Source organism: Nyctibius grandis, chromosome 12 (genome assembly GCF_013368605.1).
Source record: "Nyctibius grandis isolate bNycGra1 chromosome 12, bNycGra1.pri, whole genome shotgun sequence".
NCBI lineage: Eukaryota > Metazoa > Chordata > Aves > Nyctibiiformes > Nyctibiidae > Nyctibius > Nyctibius grandis.
In genome coordinates, this window is record NC_090669.1 from 12987578 (window position 1) to 13014006 (window position 26429).

The 26429-nt window shown below is 39.1% G+C and overlaps 2 protein-coding genes across 6 annotated transcripts in view; one reads left to right on the forward strand and one right to left on the reverse strand.

The window, feature by feature from the left end:
- Positions 1 to 484: 484 nt before the first annotated feature.
- Positions 485 to 2439, forward strand: SS18L2 (SS18 like 2). Of its 3 annotated transcripts, none has more exons than XR_011049056.1 (4): positions 485 to 567; positions 748 to 824; positions 1578 to 1768; positions 2264 to 2439. XR_011049056.1 is itself a non-coding variant. In XM_068411042.1 (3 exons), exons 1-3 carry the CDS (start codon positions 499 to 501, stop codon positions 1663 to 1665), a joined length of 234 nt encoding a protein of 77 aa, XP_068267143.1. In that variant the 5' UTR covers positions 485 to 498; the 3' UTR covers positions 1666 to 2439. The 3 variants fall into 3 exon arrangements, 1 of the variants encoding a protein (XP_068267143.1); XR_011049057.1 differs by having other exon boundaries at positions 1578 to 1764; XM_068411042.1 differs by having other exon boundaries at positions 1578 to 2439.
- Positions 2440 to 2771: 332 nt separating this feature from the next.
- The window catches only part of GARRE1 (granule associated Rac and RHOG effector 1), a 61771-nt gene continuing 38113 nt past the window's right edge, over positions 2772 to 26429 (reverse strand). For 2 of the 3 annotated variants that reach the window (XM_068411039.1, XM_068411040.1), the window contains exons 3-14: positions 24611 to 24817; positions 22042 to 22182; positions 21661 to 21756; positions 21373 to 21534; positions 20249 to 20407; positions 15622 to 15719; positions 13960 to 14085; positions 12478 to 13469; positions 8977 to 9142; positions 7952 to 8086; positions 6097 to 6175; positions 2772 to 5507 (exon numbers count right to left, since the gene is read on the reverse strand). In XM_068411039.1, coding sequence (XP_068267140.1) covers positions 5187 to 5507; positions 6097 to 6175; positions 7952 to 8086; positions 8977 to 9142; positions 12478 to 13469; positions 13960 to 14085; positions 15622 to 15719; positions 20249 to 20407; positions 21373 to 21534; positions 21661 to 21756; positions 22042 to 22182; positions 24611 to 24817 — 2682 coding nt within the window. In that variant the 3' untranslated portion in view covers positions 2772 to 5186. Of the gene's footprint in view, positions 5508 to 6096; positions 6176 to 7951; positions 8087 to 8976; positions 9143 to 12477; positions 13470 to 13955; positions 14086 to 15621; positions 15720 to 20248; positions 20408 to 21372; positions 21535 to 21660; positions 21757 to 22041; positions 22183 to 24610; positions 24818 to 26429 lie in introns of all 3 variants that reach the window. The other variant, XM_068411041.1, reaches the window with a different exon arrangement.

The following is a 26429-nucleotide window of genomic DNA, read 5'->3' on the forward strand; positions in this document are numbered from 1 at the left end:
GGGTTGCAGCCTTCCCCCAGGGCGGGGGCTGCGAGGGGGGGCCCGGGCAGCAGCAGCGGGGCGCACCTTCGGTGTGCCTTGCTCCACGGAAGTGAGGGTTTCGTTTCTTTTTTTTTTTTTTTTTTTTTTATTTTAAACCAGAATAAACAGTTCAATAAACTCAGTCGTTTGGAGGTGATTGCGAGGAAGGGCGCTGTTGCGGGAGGGGGGTTAGTGGGTGGGGCAGGGGCAGAGGCGGGCGCGGCTGAGGGGGGGGATTGCCCAGAGGGAATAACCGCGTCCTGCCCATGCGGGTACCTGGGGGCGAGGGCGGGGGGGGGGGGCGGTTCCCGGTGCCGGTGGGGCACCGCCTCGCGCTCGCCCACCCCCGTGACGGACATGCTGGGGCTGCTCACGGGGGTGAGCCGTGCGCGAGCGGCCCCCGGGAGCCAATGGGAGCCTGCGGAGGGCGGGGCCGCCGGTTCCCGTCAGCCCTTGCGCGGGGGGGGCGGTGGCGGCATGTCGGTGGCGTTCGTGCCGGAGCGGCTGCGCGGGAAGGCGGAGGTGAACCAGGAGACCCTGCAGCGGGTGAGCGCGGGTGGGAGGGGTCGCGGTGGCGGCGGCGGTGGTGGCGGCGGTGGCACAGGCACAGGCCCTCCCGGCTTGGCTGAGGTAGAGCCAGCCCTGCCCGGCGCGGCCTCGGCGGGGGGCGGTAGCGGCCCGCGGCGGGCGTGAGGCGGGCGGTGACGGCGTGCTCCTGTGCCCTAGTTGCTGGAGGAGAACGACCAGCTGATCCGGTGCATCCTGGAGTACCAGAGCAAGGGCCGCGCCACCGACTGCGTGCAGTAAGTGAGCCCCCGCGGGTGCCCGGGCCTCGCGCTGCCTCCCCCGGGGCAGCCCGGAACCCCGAGAGCTTCAAAGTCCCCAAATTCCTCACGAGAGTGAAACGCGGTTCCTGCTCTCCAGCGCTTTCCAGCCGATAAGAAGAAAATGCGGTTGTACTTCTTAAGAGGCTTCCCAAAAATTATTTTCCCAGATCTGTAAAGCAGAATTGCCGCTGTGTAGAATCAGTGTGATGGCCGCCCCTTTTGTCCGCGTTAATACGAACACCAGCTCTGTCGGGCTGCCTTTTCTTCCCCGAGGAGCGCGGGCAGACAGCGTGGGGCTCTGCGGCTGGCGGAGGACTGGACGGACAGACAGACAGACAGGTTACAGCGGTTGCCGAGCCTCGGCGCGCGCCGGCTGTACGTTCTGACCTGCCCGACAGTGGAGCTTTGTCACCTCCTGCCCCTGGGCTGCTTTCTTGCAGTTCTGCATCTTTTTAGTGTTGATCATACAAAGGTCTTAATGTGCGTGTTTGTTTAACTCTCAAAGTTGGCCCATGCTTGGTTACAGAGTGCAGTTCAGTGCAGTATACTGGGCTTTAGAACAGGATATGGAGGTGTTTGCCCTAATTTATTATTACTATTATTTTCATAGTTTGCTATTTATTTTCCTAACAGCAAATACTGGTCAGATTACAAAAGTGACTGTTACAGTGTGGGTAGTTTGCTAGAAAAGATCACATTTCCCATATATTATGTTTCTTCCTCTCATAGGTACCAGCATATCCTGCATAGAAACCTCATTTATTTAGCTACAATTGCTGATGCAACGCCACCCAGCACGCAGAAGACTGTAGACTGACTGCGCATACCTGGACACAAGCAGTGCTGCTTTAAGAATCTGTAGAAATACTTAGTTTAGAGTCCCACTCTGACAGCTGAGAAGGTGTGGTCTTGAAAGGCAGGTAAAAAGTCATCCATACTTTTATGTTAAAAACGTGAATGTAGTTTTTGATGTAATATTAGGCTAGCTTTTTCCCCATTACTGTAAGCAGAACTTAAGGGTGATAATTATCAATCACGGTCCCTTTTGCGCTCTGGAAAAACTCCATGTAGTATACTTCTGAAAATAGCCTGGTTGTCAGGACAGCACGACCAGAGACGCCTTTAGGGGACTCTTGCAGTCGCATTGAAGCAGAGACTGTTTCATGAGTAAGGTTGTATAATAGCAGGGTAAGCACTTAGCTAGGCAATTGTCTCTTGCCCTCAACATGACAAAGTCAGTCATACGTTGCCATGTATATATAAGCAGTAGACTATTCTGTAGCTTGTATTGTAGGAATTGTGCTCAATAAACTAAAGCTGTTCTTTGTAAATTATAGTGTATTCTGGATTAACGTAACATGTTAACAAAGGAGGAGCTCAGTGATTTAGTGAAATAGAAATGTTAACTTTTTTAGGGAAGATGGGACTGTTGCATAACTTGGAGCAATTAAGTGCAAAGGAGAGATGGAGCCTTTATTCCAGTGAGAGAAGGCTGTTTGCCCTAGTTGTGTCAAGACTTTCCCTTTTTTGCTTGAAATGCTCTGTACTGCGGACTCTGTAAACAAGTAAATTCTTGCATAGTCAAAATGGATTCATATGCTTCCTGGGTATTTGTCAGCATTTGTGTTCAGCTGTATGCCCATGTACTCCTGCCCAGAAAGAGCACAGCTTACTTGCACACCTCGGATCGTGCACTTCAGAGGGATGATGAACATAAGCTAAACTTACGGCCTTGATAAGAGGCCTGCTGGGGCAGGGGGGCATTTATTTTTTGGTCACTACCATCAAAATTATTTACCCAGTGATTGCTAAAAATTTAAGTAGCAATGTACATCTGCACTACTAGTTAAAAGACACCACTAAGGCATTTTCTGTATCATGTCTTTCAGTTCATTCTACTTGAAAAAGTAGCCTTAAAGATGCTTCAGATTGTACAGTGCATAAAGTTCATTTTTATATGATGAGTCAGTAAGTAGGCAGTTGACAATTTTCAAACTGTTAAATAATCCCATGTTAATGAAATAAGATCTTTGTTTACAAACCAAAGTTACAGTTTAAGGTGCTGCTCATTTTCAGCAAGGTGCATATTTTAAACAGGTATGACCTATTAAATGTGTATCTTTAATAAAGCAAATAGTTTACTTTTACAGAAGCTTTAAAATACAAAATGTACAGTTCCAGTTCAGAAGCGTTAGCTATTCACAAGAAGCACTGCAATAAGGGTAAGTTAACTAAGCACCAAACCCTTGCACTTGGCAGTGTAAGTAAGTGAAGTTTAATGGCAAGACTCGTTTGCCAAGTGCAACAATTCTTAAAATTACCAGTGTTCAGAACAATCGGAAGCAAAGGACAGAGTAGCACCTACGTGGTCAAAATGCAGACAAACTTTCTTTGTTTTTGCCATTCACTTATGTAGGTCCAGAAACTTGCCAGCATTTGTAATTATGAATAAACTGCAAAACCTATAGCAATAATTTTGGCACTTGTTAGAAAAAGTTCAAAATTAAGTGTTTTCATTAACTTCCATTTTGGTCTTAGTATGAAGAACCAGTAAGTACAACCAAATTCAGGATTTAATATTAGATGACAAGATTTAGGAAACTCAAAACCATTCATCAAGTTAAATAACCACTAACATTTTCAGCAGAGGGTTTTCAAAACTGTAGTAGTACAGACCATTAACAATTTACAGACAGAAGCCACACTGATTGTGCAAAGCACATTACTGTAAAAAGTCTATGTACAGCAAACAAATCTTTGTAAACATGGTAAGTATGAAGTTTCCGAAAACATGGTGACAATATCATAAATACAGGCAACATTGGCATCCTCAGACAGCACAAAAGGTAACAATCAGGGCCTGCAAATATAGCCCGTCACCATACAAACAAAAAAAGGTGGATGGGTTTTAAATACCCAAATGTTTAATAGTTTTAGTGTTGTGTATACATTTTTTTTATATATATATATATATATATAATGCATTTATTTTTTGGTATCTTTAGATATAGATGTACTTAGTTTGTAAAAACAAAAACAACAAATGTGCTTTTATCTTCATTGAAAAATTATGTAGTTAGAACTAATAACCCATTTTACTAGTAGTTAACATATTAGAATGATATGACTTAAGAAAAATACAAAAATAAGATTAATACTGTCAAAACTCTTATACCAGAAAATATTGTGGTTTTTAGACTCTTTCAAAGATGAAATATGAAAATTTAAATAAGCTCTAACTATATAAAGAATCTTCTGTAATCTCAATTAATATACAGTGGGATAGCTATACATCTATTTACCATTGTTCTTCAATTTTAAGCACCAGTCACTCTCCCGGATCCACTTTGGTTGGAAGATTACTCCTAATTCCACAGGTTCACTTAATGGCACATATTGACTGCGAATAGTTACTTTATCCTCTTAAAAAAAATAATGTTCTTTTAACTAACTGCTACCCCACATTTCAGTTTAGTATCTTCTGAGCCAGCTCACAATTTTTAATCAACTGAAGCGTCTGAAATAAGACTTTAAATATATGCAAGTAGTCTTTTAGGCTATACTTTCACACACTTACGGAGCACTGTGTGGATAATGCCTTTGGCCAAACAAAGCAGTAAGAAATGGTGTATTTATTTGAAAACCAGTGTCATATTATCCACACAGATGCTAAGCAGCTCAGATACCATTCGTGACACAAGGTTGAGTGGTTCTGCTGATCTTTACTTAAGAGTAAGGAAACCACCACAACACTCAGTTTTGCAACTGTTTCTGCAACAGTTTCATAATGAACTCACTTCTGTGGCACACCAAAAGCTGCTGTTGCACTTCATTTAAAAAAAGCTGCCCACAGGCCATTTATGGAGAATACAAAGGCTTTACAGCTTGTCCATTATAAATTTAAACACAGTGTTGAGCAAAGTGACCAGTATATATTTGCTTCAACATATTCAATGTGTTTCAGTAAGATGTTTAACTATAAATCTATATGAAAAATAGCTATAAAATACAGTGTTTCTTGTATGGTAGTCCTTCAGCAGGGTTGTTTTTTTTTTTTTTTTAAAAAAAAAAAAGGTTTTGAAAGTAAAGGCAATATACACATTTTTAAAAGCATTTCTACATCACAGTTTTGGGCTGTTTCATGTACATCAAACAAATACATTGGCCATATTTGCTCAGCACTGTAAATCAGACTTCAAGAGTTTGTGTTATCTCACCCAAACCCCCTCAATTCCATATTTAATGAGATAAACAGGATATAGCCAATACACAGTTGTGAAACAAAGTGTATGTAGTTTCTGTTTGGCCCTGTGCTGCATTTTCCAATACGAAAAGCAATTAGTACTGATGCAGGTAAGATGGTCTGCGTTCGTGCTTTACTGGAAAAGATTTGAAGCCCTTATTCATCTGTTTGTGCTGGGAAGCCTGTTGTGACTGCTGCTGCTGCGCGTAGGCAAAGTTAGAGGAAATTCCTGCTGCTGGAGCACAGTCGTTGGCTGCTGCCCACATGGGTGACTGGAGGATCTGCATCGTGTCACTCCACTGGCTGACAGGGCTGCTCATAGGATACAAAGATGTACTCTGACTGGGTAGCGTGTTCGTGACAGAGGACGTATGCTGCCAGGGTGCCTTTGGAGGCCAGGTTTTGGTTTTATTATCCTGAGAAGATAAAATCAGTTGGTTTTGGGTTTGTGGTTTTTTGTTTGTTTTTGTTTTGATACCAAAACACTTCTGAGACAATACTTAACACATCAACTTATCCCCTCCTTAAGATGTTTTCAGAATATTAATTTATGTTTGAAAGTAGAATTGATGCATATATATAGCATTCTCAATTCTTAAAATATCTGCCTATTGAAAAACCTTTTTATTTACTTCAGCAGATTTGCTTGACACACAGTAGCACTGCTCTAAGTCAAAATTTCTAGGAAGACAGGTAATAAATCTGGTGATATTTCGGTTTTCCCTGCACAGACAATTACAATTGACTGTGTTGCCTCTTAGCTTAACTTGAAATCTTTGTGATAGTTTCTGCTACAAGGGAGAAAGATAAGTGATTTCCAATTTTAATATTTAAACTTGTGATAACTTTGATAAAACCATCTAGTACTACTTGAGTGCAAATGGTTTGGGTTTTAGCTGAGGTAAGCAATCTGGAAACACAGATGCTATTCTAGTTTTTTCCTAGTGTAAACCACCCCAAAATACAAACAGGAAAAATGACTAAGCAAAGCCATTTTCAGCTTACCTGATTACGGTCATCTGCTGCAGAAAGAAGAGGTGGAGATGGCAGCGTACTGGGTTCCTGTTCGCCGCTACTGTGTTTTCTGCCCGAAAAGAGAGTGACATTTACTTTCTTTTTTTAAAACGACTCACCCACATTAATCTGCCACTGGCATACACCGTTCTGTAGTTTCAGTCTGTCATACTTTGACGTTTCATCGTGTTTCATGTATTTTTGCTCAGTACAGGTAAAAGCAGCAATGCAGAAAGACATTCATTACTGAATACTGTCAGAGGCTTGACAGTGCAGTAGTACTTTGAGCTACAGCTTCAGCAACACACATTTCTGCAGAGGTGAAAGGAAGATGGGCTAGTCTTTTGCCCACTTTGAACAAATCTGCCAGAAATTGCCTTTTTTCTTCTGTTATCTGCTCTCATTTGTTTTGTTTTTTTAAAGTATCTTTTCTGAAATAACTTTATAGACAAGACAAAAGAAACAGTTGAGCACAGTGACTTTATTGAGGAAAAATGTTATACCTTTGGTTTAAATTTGTGACCTAATATCAAATAGAAGTCCTTGACCGCATGTGCATTCTGGAAGGTTTTTTTTTTTTTCTTGTTTTGGGGTTTTTTTTGAGGAGTGGGGTGAGGTGGGTGGGAAGAGATAGCTCTCTTCCACTAGTTTCAAATTTAGCATTTATTGAAGCTCAATTCCTGTCCCCTCTATATAAAGTCTCGGTAAGTGTAAAGGTGCAGAAAGCAGCTCCTCTTTTGGTTGATTCCTTTCAACCTGCTTGCCGTAGTCTCATTATTTTCAACTCCAGTATACTCCCTTTCTGGCAATGCATATAAAAATAGCTATCCAGGTATAATCTGCAGGAAACCAGCAGTACAGCCACTGACTTTTTCCTGTCACCAAAAAGCAGACAGACAATCTTCTATCTGAATGTATTGACTCTGAATTATTCTGTGATCTAAACACAAAATAGTTGCCCACAGAACTAGCTTATTTTCTTTATAGAAAAGGCTCTGAAGAGAATGATCTGGAGAGAATGATCCCAGATTGGAATTGGGTTGGTATTCATGCTTCATCTTGTGCCTTTTATTACTGTCTTAACTACCCTCTACTATGGAATCACTGAGGTTCCAAAGATACCCAGCTTCCAGCCCTTTACAAAAGCAGAAAGCAATTGTTGTCATTCATACTACTACTTTTAAGTGGATTGTTCATAGTTGAAAATCCTGGCTTCGTTTTTAAGTTACTGACCTTATTTATGAATGCAATTAAGCCTCCTCTTCATATTGTCAGAAATAAAGGACTAAATAGGCATGTATTTACAACTACTAAAATGGCAGTGGTAGGCAAGGTGAGACAAAAGTCTATGCAACGTTATCAGCAGTATTTCTGAGTGCCACAAAGTTGCAGTAGAAGGCAGGAAATAGGACCTTGCTGGCACCAAAATGCACAATGGTGGGGGCATGACAAAGCTGCAGTTAAGTACACAGTTTAGAAAACCAGTTCAAAGATGGTCTCTCCAATGCCTCGGTAGTTTAGAAAGAAGCAGCATCCAAAATTATCTTGGAAGAGGGAAAGCGTCAGATCTTTTCTAGACATACTGAATTTCAGCTAACAACGGGCTATTTGCATAGATTCTAGTTTATGTAAGGAGACAGCTATTAATGTAACTCAATTTGGGAAGCGCTAGCATTAAAGTCAGCTACACTATACACTGGTCCTTATCATCACTGTAGTACGCAAACTGACGTTTGTATAACTTTGCCTAATTCACAGGAATTCCCTTTGTGTGGCTACTCAAATGAGATTATCAAAAAAAGAAGAATCTTATGAAGCAATGTGTGTCTCTGTTCCATTTGCTCACCTCCTCTGCTTTACAGCAGCAACAAGGTCTGGCCCTGAGAACATGGAGAACAAACTATCTCCATTAGCTGAGGAGGTCTCGTCACTTGAGCTGGCAGAGTCCCCTTGAGTACCAGACCAGCTATTTGTCACATCACTGTAAGACAAAAAGTTGTGTTAGTCCTTGTATTTATAGTGCCTGGTCCAGACTGTATGCTCTAGTCAGTTCTGCTGAGTCTTTGTCACAGGTGATACCTCAGAGCACAACGAAATTCCAGTTCTTTGTAAAATGTACCAGTAATACAAATACCTTCACTTAGTTACTTCTGAGTGATCACATCAACTGCTTTGTCTGTTACAGACACTTGATATATATTTTACTAAAATAATTACAAAGAAGTGCCTCTCTTGGTCAGGAAAGAGAAATAAGTGATGCTTGGTTTTGGAATCACTAAGCACTTGAGTTCTTCATTGCAAAACTGAGCTAGAATACATACTTGTCCTACTGGTTTCAAGGTAGCTTGAGAGTCACAGCTATTGCACTATGGACAAATGGACAGAGGATCCTGAAACACTTCTGTTGTAGTAAATAGTTATGATTTGGAAGAGATTAAGAACGACTAACGTACTTGCTGTAAGGTACCTGCCTTATAGTAGCAAGATTAAGTTGGTAAAATCTGGAAAGCTGAATTCAGTCAGGCACTGCAACTTTGATAGCATCACTTTTCATCAAAACTAGGTCTTAAAGGTTTTCAAAATACTGAAAGAAAACGGTTCTGAATATATCTGTGCTATAAATTCCTTATTCCCTCTGTTCCAGTCAAAGTCAGCATACATTCCACTCTAAAGAAGACATCAAACAAATGTCAGTGCTTCAGTATCAGCGAAGCAGGAAGGGCTCAGATTTCTCACTCTTGATGTAATGAAGTGCACCTTTCACAGATGCAGCAGCAATTGGAAAAAACACCCAGTACTTACACTCAAACTCGGCAGAAGGCGGGAAATAGACTCATACAATAAAAATATGTAGCCTGTCCCATATCTTACCCTTCTGTGAAATACTCAGGAAAGGGCCAGGTTTTGTGAGGATCATCAGGAAGAGGCCAGTTGCTACGTGTGTTGCTTGGACGACGGACATGCTGCGCTTGCCTTTTTTGTTGCATAGCCTGGTTGACCCCAGCAACATAGCGGGCAAATTCTGGATCAGAGCCAACTGAATAGAAGAAACCAAGAAGTCAGTTGCTGGCATTCAGCTATTTCTACTGCAATTATCCCCCTCATTTAATCCTTTAGGCTTGACCATACCCCACAACAGAAAATAATTCCCTCACTGATAACAAATGCCAGACAACAGTTGACACCTCTTCATGGAGCAGTGAAGAACACTGAATGGGAAATGTTTTTTAAAAAGTAGATATGCACCATCCATACATAGTGAATAGTAAAGCTCATATGGAAGTACACCTGCCCCTTGCATTCCACCAGGGAAACAGTATTTGCCACTATGATCATGTCTATACACTGAAGGGTCCAATATCCCATCAGCAGACACTGATGGAATTAAAGCCCGTACTTTTATCCAAGCTTAGAGAAAAAGAATGTACCAATTATTATAGCTGATTCCAGATTGCAGCATGATTTCCAGCTATGCTGTGATCCTGCTCACTTCGAGAAATCACAATCTCAGATTGATCATACTAGAACATGCAGCCCAGAAATTACCTACTTCCTACAAAGACTAGACAACAATTTCAAGACCACTATGATCTTGACCTGCAAAATATTTCAGAATTGATTTTTACAGAAAAAAGCAGTAATTCTTAAAAATTATTCCATTCTTAAAGTGCTTTGTGTCCCAAGCATCTGATAAGTGATAAGTATGATCTTGAGCAGACACAGCAAAAGCCTTAACCCGAAAACATTTTAAATGTTCAATTGATCAGAGAAATAATTCATGTGTTAAGGAGAATGCTGTTATGAGTCAGTGTAATTGAGTTTCCACAGCTTGTTTCTTCTTCCTTTTTTTTTTTTTTTTTTTGTTCCTTCTGAGGGAAAACTTTGCAATCTGACTGGATTTATGGAAAACGTCTAGACTACATGTGTAGTAATTGCAGCAGGAAGTACAGAGCTGCGGGCTTGCTGGTCTCACTTTTAAATGAAGAGTGAAGACTGAAGAACATCTGAGCAGCATGCCCAGCTTGGAAAGCAGAAATCAGTCTTTCACATGATGGCTTCCCTATGTTCAATTCAGCGTTTAGAAGAAAAGTTTCCTTGTTTTCATTTGGCACATTTGGAAAAGAGCTGCAGTGTTTTGTTGGATGCAAATTAAAATGACAATGAAGAAAATAACTTTGTTTCTATACATTCTTTATTATATAAGCACAGGTCAGCTGTACAGAAACAAAATATTCCCACTAATACTTGTTCTCTTTGAGAAATATCTTTATGTCAGTTTAAGATGAGGCTGGAAACTAGACAGATCCTCAGATCTAAGGATAGATTCTACAAAGATTCTGAAGGGCATCCAGGTTTTTTTCCTGTGGATAGCATTAAGTGTTAAATTACTGTTAGATCCAAAATAGCAACTTGTGTTAATTTTTACCTCAATAAAAACATATCAGGTAAACAGCTTTTTATCAGATATGTTTTGGACTTCATTCTTTCACATCTGTGAAAGTAATTCAAAAGACCTGGAGGTATCAACGTTCCTTCTACTAGTTCTTCCTACAACATTCCTTTATCAAGTTCTTACAGATAATAAAAGTACCGCAAAATACGTTTTCGGTAGCTAGTTAAGCCTTTGACATGAAAGGCCATCAATTTTATAAATTCTTAGTTAGCAGAAGAGACATCATTTTCAGGCTCTACAAATATTTATCAAAAAACATAATGCCATTTGTTTCAAGTGACAAATGTACAAAATCCTAAGAAAGTCTGGAAATAGGAAAGTGGTTTGTGTTGTAAAGCTTTCTGTACTACACTAACTAGAGCTTAAATAGAAAATTCCTACATCACAGCTCAACCTGGCAAGTTATATGAAGAAAAGTTATCTTTCCAATGGAAAAGTCTATTTGATTGGAAGGGTTTTTTTTTTTGTTTGGTTTTGTGTTTTTTAAACCCCAGACCTGTGGGAAATACTGTTTACTTATCACTTCAGCTGTAGGAACATGTATCTTAATGCATAGAGCACCATTTATCAACTTGAGTAAGTCACCTTTTCAGAGTATCGCTTTCAAAGTCCTTGATACTCATCATATCAAATGGAACAAAACAAGTAGCTTTATGTAGATCGAAAGGAAAATACTACAGAAATATAATGAATTCAAAATGCCAGTCCTTTGTATATACATGCATTTTTTTCCCTGAATGTACATGTATTTGGTGCTTGGTGAAAATCATTTTATCCTTCCTTAAAGGTTGTGATAATCCTTAAGTACATACCATAAGTACGTGTAAATAAGATGATGCTAATTCAGACTTAAAATTTCTAAGAAGCTTTTAATAACTATGATGCCTATTTTTGCCTTATAGACTCTACTAATGTATCAACTAAGTTGACAAAATAACTATCAAAACTATGAGTCAAACGAGCTGGTTTCTGAGACGCCTACACAGCCCTAACACACACACACATGTGCAAATGAGCGCGGGAAACGGATTCATGGTTTGACAGCAGGTTTTCCTGTTAGTGCCAGAGCTGCCTCCCTCCGGGCAGTTTTCATAAATGCATACTACAAACTTCCTGTAGCTATGTTCCAGGCCAACAGAAACTATATTTATGAGATAATAGATTCGTAAGTTGTTCTCAGTACTACTATCAGAAGAATTCATTAATCTCCTCTTAGACTCTACAGTCAATTTCATAGTCTTTAGCTATTTGCTTAGGGCTATAAAATTTTATCTCGCTTTATCTTTGACAATAATCCCTCTACATTTACAATTTACTGGTGGTTCAAACACATCTGGCAAACCACATGGCGCTTGTTCTTTAGTCTCTAATCCTTCGGCATCCAAGCTTTTCACTGCAGTAACAGCTGTAGAACAGGAACCAGTATGACTCCCACGGAACTGCACAGTAATGGAGGGGAAATGCAGGGATATGGGAAAGATGCAATCCGGCTATATCTCCAGACTGCAAGACTGGTAAAGAATAGGAGGGATCATTTTGGGGAGAGATAAAATATGTAAGTTCAAGAGTTTGGTTTTAAACAATTTTACAAATTAACAATAGGAGGAACATGATCTGTGTGTGTCTGTTTCAGTACTTTGATGTGGTCCATATAGGAAAGGTCAGCACTACTACAACTGGGACAAGAAACAAGGAATTTGTTCCCATTCTTATTTATCAATGAAGTTGCTTATACTTTAGTTCACTTTCTGTTACAAAAGAAAAAAGGCATACATATAAATAAATACCTGCTTGCCTTTGTAAGCACCCTAGCATCTGGTGGATAGCACTAGGAAATGACAGTTATTGCTAGCAATATTGAACAGTATTCTTTGTAAAAAGACCCTTATAAAAAACATAATAAAGGAAAAGACACACACCTGCAGGGTCAAAAGGCAGGATTTCTCCCAACATCCCAAACACTCCATCAGTTTGGTCACGATTTGGCCATGTGTTGTTTCTAGGTCCTTGTGGTTTCTGTCCTAACATCTCTGACATCATATTGTCCATATAGCTGCTCACAAGACCCAAGCTGTACAAATCAGAGCTTAAATCTGAAAAACCAGGATTGTTCCACTGGTTTATATGAGACAATCCAGCTCCAACAGCTTGGGCTGGCTGCTGTGAAGAATTAGTCAGCCATTTGGCAGGTGCACGTTGCTGTGGTCCAATAGGTTGAAGCAAGTGTTGGTAATACTGCATTTGCTGCTGCTGCTGCTTTTGTGACTGTTGTTGCTGTGACAAGCCTTGCTGAGAAGGATGCAGTGGCGTGTGAGAGACAGATTGCGGTTGCTGTTGAACCGTTCCTGATTTTTGTTCTGTTGCTGTAGAGGATGCAACAGAGTTCCTTCTTTTCACCATAGGAGAAGTCTGCTGGGATTTGCCCATATTAAAACCAGACAAAAAATCTATAACATCTTGCATTTCTTGGTCAGTTGGTAAATTCATACCTTTGTCGTCCTTGCCGTCATCTGGTTTGAAGAAGTTGTCCCGTCTTTCAACTAGAAACCCGTTCACTAGCTGATTATTTGTGCTCTGAATTGACTGCAGTGGATCTGTGGTCCTAGGAAAATTACCAATATTCAAAATGCTCTGTAACCGGGCGTCGATGTTAGTGGGCATTTTAGCTTTCTCCTCTGAGTTGGAACTTATGAAGACATTTTTGGAAGGTGTACTGGGGATTGAATAGCTTCCAGTATTACCTGTACTGGTGCAGGAAGCTTTTTTTGTAAACCGTGAAGTCAGTTTTGAGAACGTCTTTTGCAGACCACCTGAAGATTTGCTTCCATTTCCGGGTGGCATGTCAACTTGATTCCCAAAGTCTGAGATTTCACGCTGTAACTGGATCTGAATACAAGGCAAAGCTTGCTCCCTGCATCAACAAAGACACGTGTATCAAACCATCTAGTACAGAACTGAGTTGGTACTTTGGAGGAAATGTGTATTTGGGTAATAGCTAGTGGAAGAAACAAAATCAAAGATTGCCAAGTTCATCAGCCACTTCTTATGGTAACACCACAAACTATTACTAGTATTCGCAATACCATAACTACTTTCCATGCCTTAAGAAATTTTAATTGTGCTTCAAGACCTAACTGGAGACTAATTTAATATAAATCAAGTATTTTTTAAAGAGAGAAACAAATACTTTTGTACGCTTGGATAAGCTGCTCGTTTGTTTTTAGAGACTGCTGTATCTCTGTATGTACCCACAAGGTACCTATGTAGATTACCAATTTTTCCCCTCAGTTTGACCTCTTCTGATGAACCGGTACTATCAAATTCCTCACCACAGATCTTTCAACAACAATGGCTTTGTTTAAACTAGGAAGGTACAGCATGAGGCTCAAGAGGAGACGTACCTTCCTTCCTTCCACCTGTGTATGTCAAATACAGCAGTATAGAGCACATCTACTAGTCCCAAAGTCTTCTCTGGATCCAGACTCCTCTGTAGCAAAGACATTGTTGCTGGATCTTCCTTCAGACACCTGTAATCATTAAGTTTAACTTAAAAAAAATCAAAACTTTAATTTTTTTTTACATTAAACAATATTACCATACTAGTCAGGCAATAAAAGGCCAATTGATGCACTACTTCTGCTCCTACAGAGGTGCAACTAGTAAAGGCAGCATGATGTGTGAAAGCCTGAGGGTTACTAAAGACTATGCCTGCAGCCCTGTTTCTTTGTACTGTTGAATATACAACTACTCTAACTGTAAAATTAAGAGCTATATAATTTATTTTAAAATCTTGGTTAACGATTAGCTCTTTAGCTGAGCAGGTGTAATTCAGGCACAGAGGTAAGAAATAACAAATACACAAAGCCCATTTCTGGAAAATGGCAAGAGTACTCCACAAACCTGACACAAAACACTAGGGCATGGGTGCACTCTGAAGTCCCAACACTGAGAACCCCCAGCCTAACATACTCCATGTGGAAAATGATTCAGCATATCCAACAGTCTGGGGAAGGTTTTTTTTACTGGGCTATGAAGATGCAGGATTAGTGAATTTTCCTCATTAATGGCACAGAATTAGGACTGAATTTGAGGTGAAATCAGAATAACTTAAATCTAAATATTGGTACATTTGTCAAGTACTTAATGAGCCTCTCCAGCAGAGGAGTGAAGAGGCACTCTCCCTGTGTGTCAGCAGGCGGAGCTCTTCCAGAGCGTACAACGCCTGGCTCAAAGCACTCTGCATTATTTTAGTTCTTTCATAATAGAGAAATTTACATAAAGAGAACAGAGAAGTGCCAGTTTCTACTCTATGGAGGAATGAAAGATGTATTTGGGTAAACAGACTACCAGTTGACTCGTGCTTCTGGACATACCACTGGTACCATTAGTAACACGCCATCTCACTACGGATTCAGATGAACGAACTGCGTTGTACTGAAATTCCTAACACTGAGTACTCCAAAGTAAGAGAGAAAGGAAACGTTCTAATTCCAAATCATTGTTTCAAAAGGGAAGAAATCCTCACCTAAACTGCAGATTAATCCTACCATTCTTTCCTAGGCAGTCAACTAAACTGGCAGGAATAGCGTCTCTCAGATCACAGAGTTCTGTGGTTCATGACAGCGCCTGAAGAACAGCTCAGTGAAGAAAGAGCTAAAGCTCTCATATTAATCTCATCTAATTCCTGGCCTTCCTGAGGTAACAGCTGTGAGGACCTGCCGAGGAGGAGCATTAACAGGAATACCATTGGATTTTTTTTTTTTTTTTTTAAACCTTCTCTTTCATCATCAAGCTTTTACTTCAAAGAAAAAGTCTGTTTTAGTGCCCCAGCACTGCCTCTCTCCTATTGCCTCCAACAGAGGCAGCACTAGTACAAAGACAGCTAAAGTACAACTGTCAGTCTGTCAGGAATGGTGGTATTCAAACAGTTCCAGATAAAGGAACATAAGGAAGATATGCCATAATTGTGTAGTATTCTCTCTTCCATTTGTACTGAAGTATTTTTCCCTATATATTTCAGTCATAGCTATTGGTATAATCTGCAATACAGTATTTTTATTTACCAAGTCGATGGAACTTGCACCACAATTCTGGATCCTTCTAAACTTATCTGAGGAGCATAGGCTTCTTTATTTTCAATTTGTGCTGTGTCCACAACCACCTAGCAAATAAAATGAAAATAAAAGGGAAATTATTTTAAGAATTAGTTCTAGTTACTTTATCACCCCTCTAGTTAAGATGCAATAGTCTCACCACCCTGCCATGCTACAGGTGGAAAAAATAACCAGATAAAACCAAATCAACTCACAAAATCATTACGTTGATTTCTATTTTAATATCTAAAAAAAAGAAAGAAATGTAAAATTATTAGTTTGATACAGTAACCTGTATTTCAAGGACTTAATTCTTCTCAATTACATACTGTAGTTATGCATCACTACGTAGTTACCAACTGCTTTACCTAACAGCTGGTAGTTATCAATGGCTTTGTATAACAGCCCTTACATTTGAGAGGTTTGGCACTATTACTACTTTAATAGCTCCCAAACACCTATTTATCAAAATACTTTAAATAATTTAACTGCAGTGCATGGTATGATATAGACAAGTATTATTTAGTCTGAAACTCTTCACATAGCTCACAATTCTTAACACACACCCCCTCCTTTTAAGGTTATAAAATCCCACATTTCTCTATTCTACCCAATGGAACTGTACTATTATTAATTCTCTATTATATAAAGAGAAGAAAAGTGACTGTTAAATTTGTTGAATTCTGAGCCTTCTGTAAGACACCATGAAGACATATGGAAGATGAAAGTCTTGAAAATTAACCTTCTGTCATGAACATTTCTTTTTATGGAATGGAGAAGGAATGGATTCACTTCAGCTTCATTTAAACTTTAATGCCAGTGATAGTAAATTCCATATTTGGTTCGTGCTTTCTGTTGTTGTCCAGCCTGCATGGGTTGGCCTTTTTGATGATTTCCATAATTTCCTATTTTGGTCATGCTGAACCAGCAGCTTTTTGGCAGCAGTCAGCAGTTCTTGCTTCAGTGACTAGCAGATTAGCTGTACCATTTATCCTTGAAATGGCCAAAGTTCTCTGGCATAAATAAGCCTCAAGGGACATTACTGGCTTTTTTGCAATCATCTGACACTGGTTCTACTTCTAACTGGTTGTCTACTACTGGTTATGAAGAAATGTGAAATATGAATAATGGTGAGAGTCTCTTCTCTGTCTTGCTGTAACAAAACTGTCCAGACACTTGAGCACAATTATTTCCCACTTTTAGCTATTTTAGCATAAGGCCTTAAGTTTTCCTCCAGTTGACTCTAAGCATTTGCCCGAGTTTATTCAAACTTGTAAAACATGTCTAAGCATAGTGACAAGACACCATGCTATTATCCACTCATGAAAATACCTCTCATTTAATAACAGGGCATTTTTTCCTTCTATTTGTACCATTTTAATTTTATGTAATTTGGGAATCTGCAATTCAGCTATATTGCAGTTATAACTGGGATAAGGAGAGATGAACTTAGGAGTGATTTTTCTCAACTCCCAAGAAAAATACTGTCTGCATCACAGACCTGTCAGTCACAACTAAGATTCTGATTTGTGCAGACCTAGATCAGCTTCTGGTAGTGGTGCAAGGTAGTGCTCATTGTCTGGGCTTTGTTGGGGGTGTTCCCCGCCCCCAATCTTCCTTTTTTCCTTTCAAAAAAAGTTTTCTTTTTCTCAACATTTGGTCAGAGTTACGACATCTGGGATTTAAACATTACTAGATTTAGTGCTTCTGCAATGCATGTTGGTGTTCGCTACAGAAAGATCTACTAGCACAAAAAAGGATAGCTAGAGACTCAGTTAAACCTTCGCTTCATGACTCTGCACGAGGCCAATTCACAGTTTTATTTCCACTCGTCCTCTGAATTCAACTATTTTAATACACGTTACTTTTATTCAAACATGGAGATTTCTTCAGCTGACCCAAATCTGAAAATACAATTCTTAATATATAAGCTAAGGTAAAAACTGAAAAACTGCACATTTAAAAATTATTTCTTATGCTAAAAAAACCTGAAGCGTAAAACAACAAAGCAAACTAAGTCACATCTCATTGTGCTTTCCACTCTTAAGGAGTTTCTTCTTAAAAGGCACATGGCCAGACAGGCGAAAGACAGTGAGACTGTCAAGTAATGTTCTTTTTTTAAATTTGGCATTTAAATGACAAATTTACACACAATTCTGAACTAATGCAGACAGCTTAGTTTCTAAAAGCTGTAAACCAAAGACTACATAATATTGTCCCATGAGTCATTTATCCGAGTTCTACACAAAATAAACTTAAAATAAACACATTCTCCCTCCGCGCCTGGTGGGTGCTTAGAGGATAGCTTCCTGTGCATCAGACATCTATTGTTCTCGTTTTACAGGTGTTTCCTCTCTCATCTCCACCCAAAGAATGCTTTAAAGAGCAAATCACAATTTCTCATCATTGCATGAGGCTACCTACAAGCATAATTGAATCTTGTAAAAAATAATGGCACGTAGTTTATAAAGAAAAACCACAGCCCTCACACCCTTCCAAACTGTAACAAATCAAAGTGAGAATGAACGAGGGAGAGAAGGCTCGCAAGTACTTTGGCATGTGTATAGCTCATTACTGTGTCTTTGAAGATAGAAACCTGCTACTTTCAGAACCTGAGGTTCATGCAAAAATCTTTGGAGACATTCATGATTCAACACAAGTAATATTCCTTATATCAGCATTGTCATTTGGGAGAATGTATAAGTAAGTTTTATGCTGACAGCTCTCCAAATGTTATGATAAACCTGAAGACTATCAGCGCTTTAATTACCAGCAGGTCTAACTAGTTATGTCTAGACTGGGGGACACCAGCAGATTTCCAGACTCCCAAGTCCAAATGTGCCTCGGGCCACTCCCCAAATCTCATCAGGGCAGGACTTGGGTGTGCACAACCCTGAAACCCCCTGGAAAGGAAATGGTGTGAGGTGCAGCATTCTCCAAGGCATTCCTCATCTAGACACTCAGGAGCCAAGAACTCCTCCTGAGTTACGGCACACTCCCATACGGCTGCTGAGAAACAGTTTCTTTCTCGGCCTCATTTCCTGTACCTTGCTGCTGACTCCCAGCATCCTAACATGAACTATGGCACCTGAAGACACAATCCCACTTAACCATATCCTTTTTTTCTAGTTTTTCTTGTATTCATTAATATTTAATACATATTTTCCTTGAAAACACCTAAAAGAGAAATTTGATCAATCCTACTATTCCACAGTTGCTTTCTCTCCCTGCAAAGATACCACCTTCTTATGCCTCCCTGTAAAACTTCCTTGTACAAAGTGGTTAATGCACTGCCATCTCCTATCCTTAAATCCCTGTATCACAGTGAAGTAAGGATTGATAGAAGGTGCCCTGCTGTTACAATATTGATGGTCTGTCCCTTTGATTTTAGGCCTTCTTTACAGGAAAAGTCAGTTGAATTCCAGTATGATTTGAACCTACTTCTCTAACAGATATTTAATATTACAGGAATATCTATTATCTCATATCTAGTATCAAAGGAATGCTAAAGTGGAAGAAATATCTGACAAAATAATAATTTACAATTTATCATTCACCATTATTGGAGAACCTATTAACAACACTAAAAAACATATGGTTTCATGAACTAGGACAGAAGGTCAAAGTCACTTAATCAGCTATGTGATTTGTTTGAAAAATGTGATATTTACAAAGTATGTAGCAATATGGATCCTGTCATCAGAAATTACAGTTAGTTACAAAGTCCTGATGGCCTGCCATCACCTTGAACAAAGAATCAGTATATGAATCAACAAGAAGCATTTACCTCATTGTAGGTTAAAGATGATTCAAAGAACACTTGACAGAAACTATCATAGGCTATGGTGTACCTTTACGCTTGCATTTCCTTCCTATTCTATTGCATTCTTGCCCCCATTTTATTTGTCCAGTCAAATGAAAACTCACAGTAGTCCAAAAAACCTATGTGTCATGAATGAACACTTCATTAAATTAAGAGATTGCAGTAATTAGTTATGGGAGCACAAATGCTTTTGCTTATCAGAGTATGTTCCAAGCATCTATTTTTAGCAATTATTTAGATACTGTAAAATCCATGAGGTTTGTTTCTAAAGAACACATGTCTACAGCAAGGTACTTCATTGCCTCTGTTGGAGATGTCAGGTAGCATTACTAGGTGCAGAGGATTTCCTGGTTTATGTCGGGCAGGAAACCCAGCTTCCATTCAAAGCAGAGAGGAAATGAAAAAATGGCAGGTTTTGAAGCTAATCTGAGAGAAGTGGGGGAAGGGGTGTTTCTTTTTAACATGGTTATCCATAGATTTGAAAATCTATTTCACTATGAATTAGAAGTTTAATTTCTTGTGTTCTCTCTAATAACAGAGACTACGAAGTACACAGTACTTTCTCCTGTTCCGATCAACTGCAGATACCATCTATGAACTTGCATTCTACGAGGATACATTTTGCTCTTAAATCAAGTTAGCTGCAGCGTTAAAAATGGAGAAACACAAAGTAAGACACTGGAAATTCATTTCCAAACTCTTTAAAATATCTCGTTGTTCTTCAGGACGTTTAAGTAGCCCTTTTTTTTGCTAAGCCTATTCATAGTCACTTACCAGTCCAGCTTGGCCAAATAACAATTGTACAGCAGTTTTGCAGGCTCCTCGCCAAGTGGAAGGGCAAACCTGATTTAGTACTTCAGTAACAGGAGAGTCATCCCGTGGTGTAAGTCCATTATGGCATCCAGCTTCCTTAATCAACTGCAGCATTGTGTGCTGAAAAGAGAAAATCAATAAAAACTTCTTCATACTAAACACGTGGTTCAGAAACGTTAACACCAGTGCTTCCAGATGTATTTATCATTGTTCTACATGTTTTTCAAACAACTATAATGTCTGTTACCTCTGAACAGTCCTGTACAACTAGAAGAGCTCAACTGCAGAACAGAAACATGGAAGATGGTCTCTGCTATTTGGAACACAATACTCCTCCAAAATCATAAACAGTATTTTTGCTTATATTCTTGCAAAACTGTTTAATCAAAACTACAAAAAGCACTGCAAAGAAAACAGAAAAGCAACATTTTGAGCTGTGGATTGTTTCAACTCTTTCAGGAGTAAGGAACTGGGCTTATCTTAAAAAAAAAAAAAAAGGTGAAAAAGCTGATTAAAATTGCCCAAATTACTTCTGAATGGACATCTTTTCCATTCCTTTTTACTGAAAATACAGTTAACTTCTCCACAATTTTAAATTATTTTTTAAAAAATTGATTGAAGTTTGTAAGAAGACATTAAAAGGAGCTTTTTTACAAAATATTTTTTCAAGTACCTCCCTTAGCATTAGGCTGGGCCAGACTTATTTGGCACCTAAGAAGATAAAAGCTCTGAAGTGCATCACCTGGTTGGGGCATCTGTAAGGGCTCACTTTCCTCTGCACTTCTTGATACCTAACCTACCTATTTTCAAAAAGTTCACACAAGCTTCATTACCTGCTAGACTTCTACGCTTCTCTTAGATTGGACTGAATTTGCCCAGGTGGTTAAAACATTATCAGAAGCAGGCGTGGACCTACAATGTTATCAACATCTTGTTTCCACAGGAAGTCAGGCTAAAAATACACACTTTTAAATACAAGTTTAGCACTGAACTTCTGCAGTTGTTCTCTGAATTTTAAGGAGTTCTACTCTTTTTTTTTTTTTTTTTTTTTTTTTCACTCCTGTGGTTAGATTCAGGGTTATTACCGTTTTGAGCTTCAGGTTTTCTGCTGCAGACTCATTAAAGGATATTCCTTTCAGAAAATGTGACCCTATCTGAACAGGTACAGTGGGCAGTTCACACTGAATTGGCTGAGGTGGAGTCTGTCGTCTTCCTGTTTGCTGGGCTTCAGCTTCACTGCAACAGCCCTGAAATATAAAAGAACAGAGCAATGAAGACATAAGAAAATACTAATATGAGTCCAATTTTTTTTTTAAATAGTTATTTTCAAGGTGAGAAGGGATGAAAGAGAGAACAGGTTTAACAGCTCCTACCTGAAGACTTGCTTCAATAGCTTTTGGGTTCAAGTGGAAGCCAGCCTTCATTGCATATTCACAATGGCCTAAACTCTCCAAAGCCACTTTGTAAGCCTGACATTAAACAAAAAGTTGAGATAGAACAGGCATATCAGCAAGTACGTAAGCATGCAGTCACTGTGTCTGGATACGTATATAAGAATTGTTACATGGATTTACCCTGCTCAGTTCTACAGCATACACGCATTTATCACATAAGATTCCAATACTGTAATTCTCAAATACCTCATGGCTGCCCGTGGTACCTATTTCTGCAGTAATATACCCCTTCCCTATTTAATTTCTTGGCCTACTGGCTGTACTACATGCACATGAAAGCAGCAGACTTTAACAACTCACCTGCAAAGCACTGTCAATTTTCATGTTTAGCTCTTTGAGCTGATGTTCAGGGATTGCCACACTCTGTGAGCAGAAAAGTTGCTGAACTTCAATTCCTGCCAAACATCCATCACAGCCTCTTTCTCGCAGTCGAGATGTGGCCTGTAATGTAAAATAAAAATCCAGGGGAAAGACGTTCAACGTTAAACCAGGTCAAGTTTAATTAAATTTTAAAAAAGAGCAAAAAAATCCCCACAGAGTTTAAAACATTATAAAGGAGATGAGAAGCAGCACCTGGTGGAAAGGATCTGGAGGAGATTATTTATTGTAACTTATTAAACCTCTACTGCTACTCTGAAAGTACAAATCTCACATAATTTGTATGGCATATAGGTGTTGGCTAGCAACTTAATTCAACATTGTTTGCTGTTACTATTTCAGCTCCCTCTCAGGACTAAGGATCCTGTTACAGAGGCCACATGACAACTGTGGTTACCAGAGGAGGGACTTATAACTGCAACATAAAGGGTATTACTCACCACAGAAACAGAAGATACATTTAAACGTGTACAAACACTCCTGTGTACATAAGATGTATTTTATAAAATTAAGGGTGTTTACTGTGGTGCAGTTTGAGAAGAGCCACACAAGACTGTCAGATCAACTTAGCACAGCAAGACAATAGCTTTATGTAATATGATTTTAAAAACTAAGAAACACAAAAAGCCAAATATCTAGTTTTAACTGTAAAATATTACACTACTCAGGGTAAAACAGACACCTACTCTCAACTGCATTTACAACCTCAGATATGGCTTATTTTGCAGCCTAGGAAGGAGTCTTGCTCTAAAGCAGGATGTCCAAACTGGGGGGTTTTGGTACTACAGCCAATGGACAGACACGTTGCTCACCTCATTGACACATACAAAATTACAGCATTTTCCAAGTGAAAATCTTAAAAAGGACAAATAGCTCTGAGCTACTGAAAGTATCATCTGAAACATTATTCTGAAAGAGCAGTGTATTCTCCTGCCAAAGAGGCTGTTTTTATATGGAAATAATGGATTGCCTTCCACTCCACAAAGTAAAAATTTGGAAAGATTTCAGTATTTCACATCTCCCTTCTATCAAAATGACTTGTGTATTATTCTATCAGAGAGAGAGAGAGAGATGTTTTATTTATTTACAGAGCACGGATTTTTCTTACCCCACACAAATACTTCAGATTAGTTATTTTAGTCAATCATAAAAATGGAGAAGTTTCTTCTATTGTTATTCTGGAACTAGGGAGAATCTGTATTTTTCTCTTCTCCTCCCCATGTATGTTTAATAAAGGATTTGATTAGTGTAACACTGGTACTAAACTCTATTTCGAAATACAGGTTTTAGTAACAGAAATAGCTGAAGTGGGCTGTTAAGGAGGTGAAAAAGAAAATTAATGTCCCAGATTCTGCAAACCCAAGTTTAATTTTAACCACATTTTAAACAAACTTGATAGCAATTGCAGGGCATTTCTAGAAATTGTAACACAGTTTTAAAGAACTAAGTATATTAAACATAAAATAAACTAATTTTATGCAAAAGGAGTAAAGCTATACCAGGATTAGACCTGTTATGATTATCTGTACTACACCGAAAGCACTCCCAAATCCTTATTTTATCCAGTGAAATAAATTTATGCTGCAGTAAAAATTACAAATAATTCCTCTGCTTTCATAGTTCTGCAGGAAACTTGTTTGCCTTCATATACCTTGCAGATGTTAGTTGATAAATGGAAACCTTGACAAGATTTCCAGTCAAGATGATTAACAAGCCTGTGTGGGCTGCCAAAGTAGACTTCAAAAGCACATGGCTCCAAGTTACTTGAATTTAAGGAAACCCTACGCTCAGTGTCTGAATCCATTTTGATCTATCAGCCTGCAGACTTCAGGAGTGCAAGGGAAAGCAGAAAAGCTCATAAAACTAATTTTCTTTGTAAAGCACTTTTTTCATAGGAAAAGTAAGGTTTCCACAGATGGCAAGTGTTTGTGAAAACACAAGTCCAGAGTGGTACATTTAAGTAATACGATTAACGTTCCAACAATTGATGGATCAAGCAACATCAAGCTTAACAGCACGAAGACAAAAGTGTTAAAAGTTATTGTAAAGATTTTTAAGTATAAAACAGAATTCATGCTCAAAATTTAAGAAATAGACATTATCTAAATTATTTTTCATAAAGATTTTGCTCTGGTTTTGCAAGGACTTGTATGCTGGTTTTGTTTTTTTTTAAATTCCCTCTGTCAAAATAACATTTGAACACTGTTAATTCATTACTAGTAATGAAAAACTGTATCCACTATTTGTGCACTCCTCATGTACAATCATATCACAAAGAAAACTTTACACAGGGCAAAGACAGTATAACCACCATATAGGTAAAACAAGTTTTAGCATCTGAAACCAAGTGCACCGCGTTCCTCCCTTCAAACGTAGCATGTCGTTACAGAGATTTTCTTCCTTTATTAGGGCATCCAGCCTGAATTTAGGTTTCACTAAATGTAACTGTCATTTCACTAAATATCACGTCACTACAGCAAGACCTCCGTACCTCTGCTGCTCCTCTCCATGATCTTATTGCATCTTCTAGCTCATTTGTGGGGCTTAAATTTGAGGCTCCAGCCGCACTAACATTCTTTCTCTCCTGAGCTACAGCTTCAGCAAAGCAAGAGTGTGCCACTGGCTGGACCTTCTGCAAAGCTTGTGACAGGAACTGAAAGTGGACCTGCATCACCGTCAAGAAACATCGCCCAAGTACCTGCGGGAGAAGAAACAAACCAGTTTCAAGCAAATAGAAGATTTGAGGGAAGTTTCCCGTCTTCATTTTTGTTCAGTGTTTGGGGTAAGGAACTAAGTTAAACTCAAATCTTTTTTTTTTATTAAAATATGCTTCAGTTCATAAGTAACACACGATATTTAACCATTTACTTAAAGTAAGGTAAACATTGAGTGAGCATTGGTTTCTGTGAATTAAGGGGAGATCAGACTGATCCCATGGCATTTTTACTTCTGCACTCAAGTTATGGTTATTTGAAGAATTAAAAGCTTGTAAGTTACTCAGCAATATCGAGCACATGAAACAATACAAAAATGGGAGTAGCATATTATCACAAAGTCAACAGCAAAACCCACCTGCACATAGACATAGCTGAATTTATGCTAAACCCAAAACAAAAAAAAAATCTGAATAATTTTGACACATTATCATAAAAATCAGAAAAGTTTAATCCAGCATCTTATCTTCGAAGCAGAGAAATAACCAGAAATAAGCATCAAAAACATTTTGCCACATAATACAGGGGCAACATAGTGCCATTTTTAGAACACAAGAGCGACTGCAGAATACACACACAAAGTTGCAGCCCTGTCACTTGCATTGTCTGACAGGAACCGCTAACGCTGGCACAAATCTTCAGAATATTTCACTGAAATGGGTCATGTAATACTCGCTCGGAAAGGCAGGGAAGCGAAGGGCTGCCAGTCCCTCCCCGTACTCGCTGGGCTGAGGGCAGCACCAGCATCATGCTGGGCAAGGGGTGCCCACCCCAGCCAGCCGGAGCTGGGCTCCGCATCCTGGACCTCTGTCCCCTGCACGTTTCGATCCCCCATATACCTCCCTCTCTCATGCCAATACTAATGAGAATTATGACCAAAGACAGACGTATGCCTCAGTTACTATAAGCGAAACAAAACAAGTCACACAAACTGAGTATTTAGGTGCAGCCACCACCTGTGGAAGGACAGATGGGAGTGCAACCATCCAGAAGGACAACCTGGAGAGCAAAGCAGCACGAACAGGAGTGCTCTGTACCTTCAGGGCCAGGCTCTCCTAAGCAGACGAACGCTTACCACCAAGCATAGCCAGAACGCAGCAGAGAAGCAAGTATTTTCCAAGTTACTGTAGAAAGTATTTAAAAGCTATTCAAAGTGTTTTGTTTCTTTTATGGAGTTTGTCACACAAAGTGGTTTAAAATGTATATTTGATTTATTAAAAAAGACTCAACTTGAATTCCATTTTAGGAATAATTCATCAAATACACAGATAATGTACAAAGCCATCGTGTCTTGGAGCAAATAAATCATCTGGCTTATTTTCAGCTACATTCTTCTGGAAGACAAATATTCAGACACAATGATCTTACTGGCAAGACTCTGTAGTCACACGAACAGTTATATGCATTAACTATCTACTTCAGAAAACCAGTGGTGGCAATGCTTTTTTCCATTGCATCCAGACTCCTTTTGACATTCCATTCTGGTTCAATCACTTCCCTTCTTTGTACAAGGCATAAAATTAAACATTTTTGGTACTTTGACTGACCTCTGGAAGTGCAGTTTGCCTTATTAAAAAAAGCAGTCAGCAAATGATA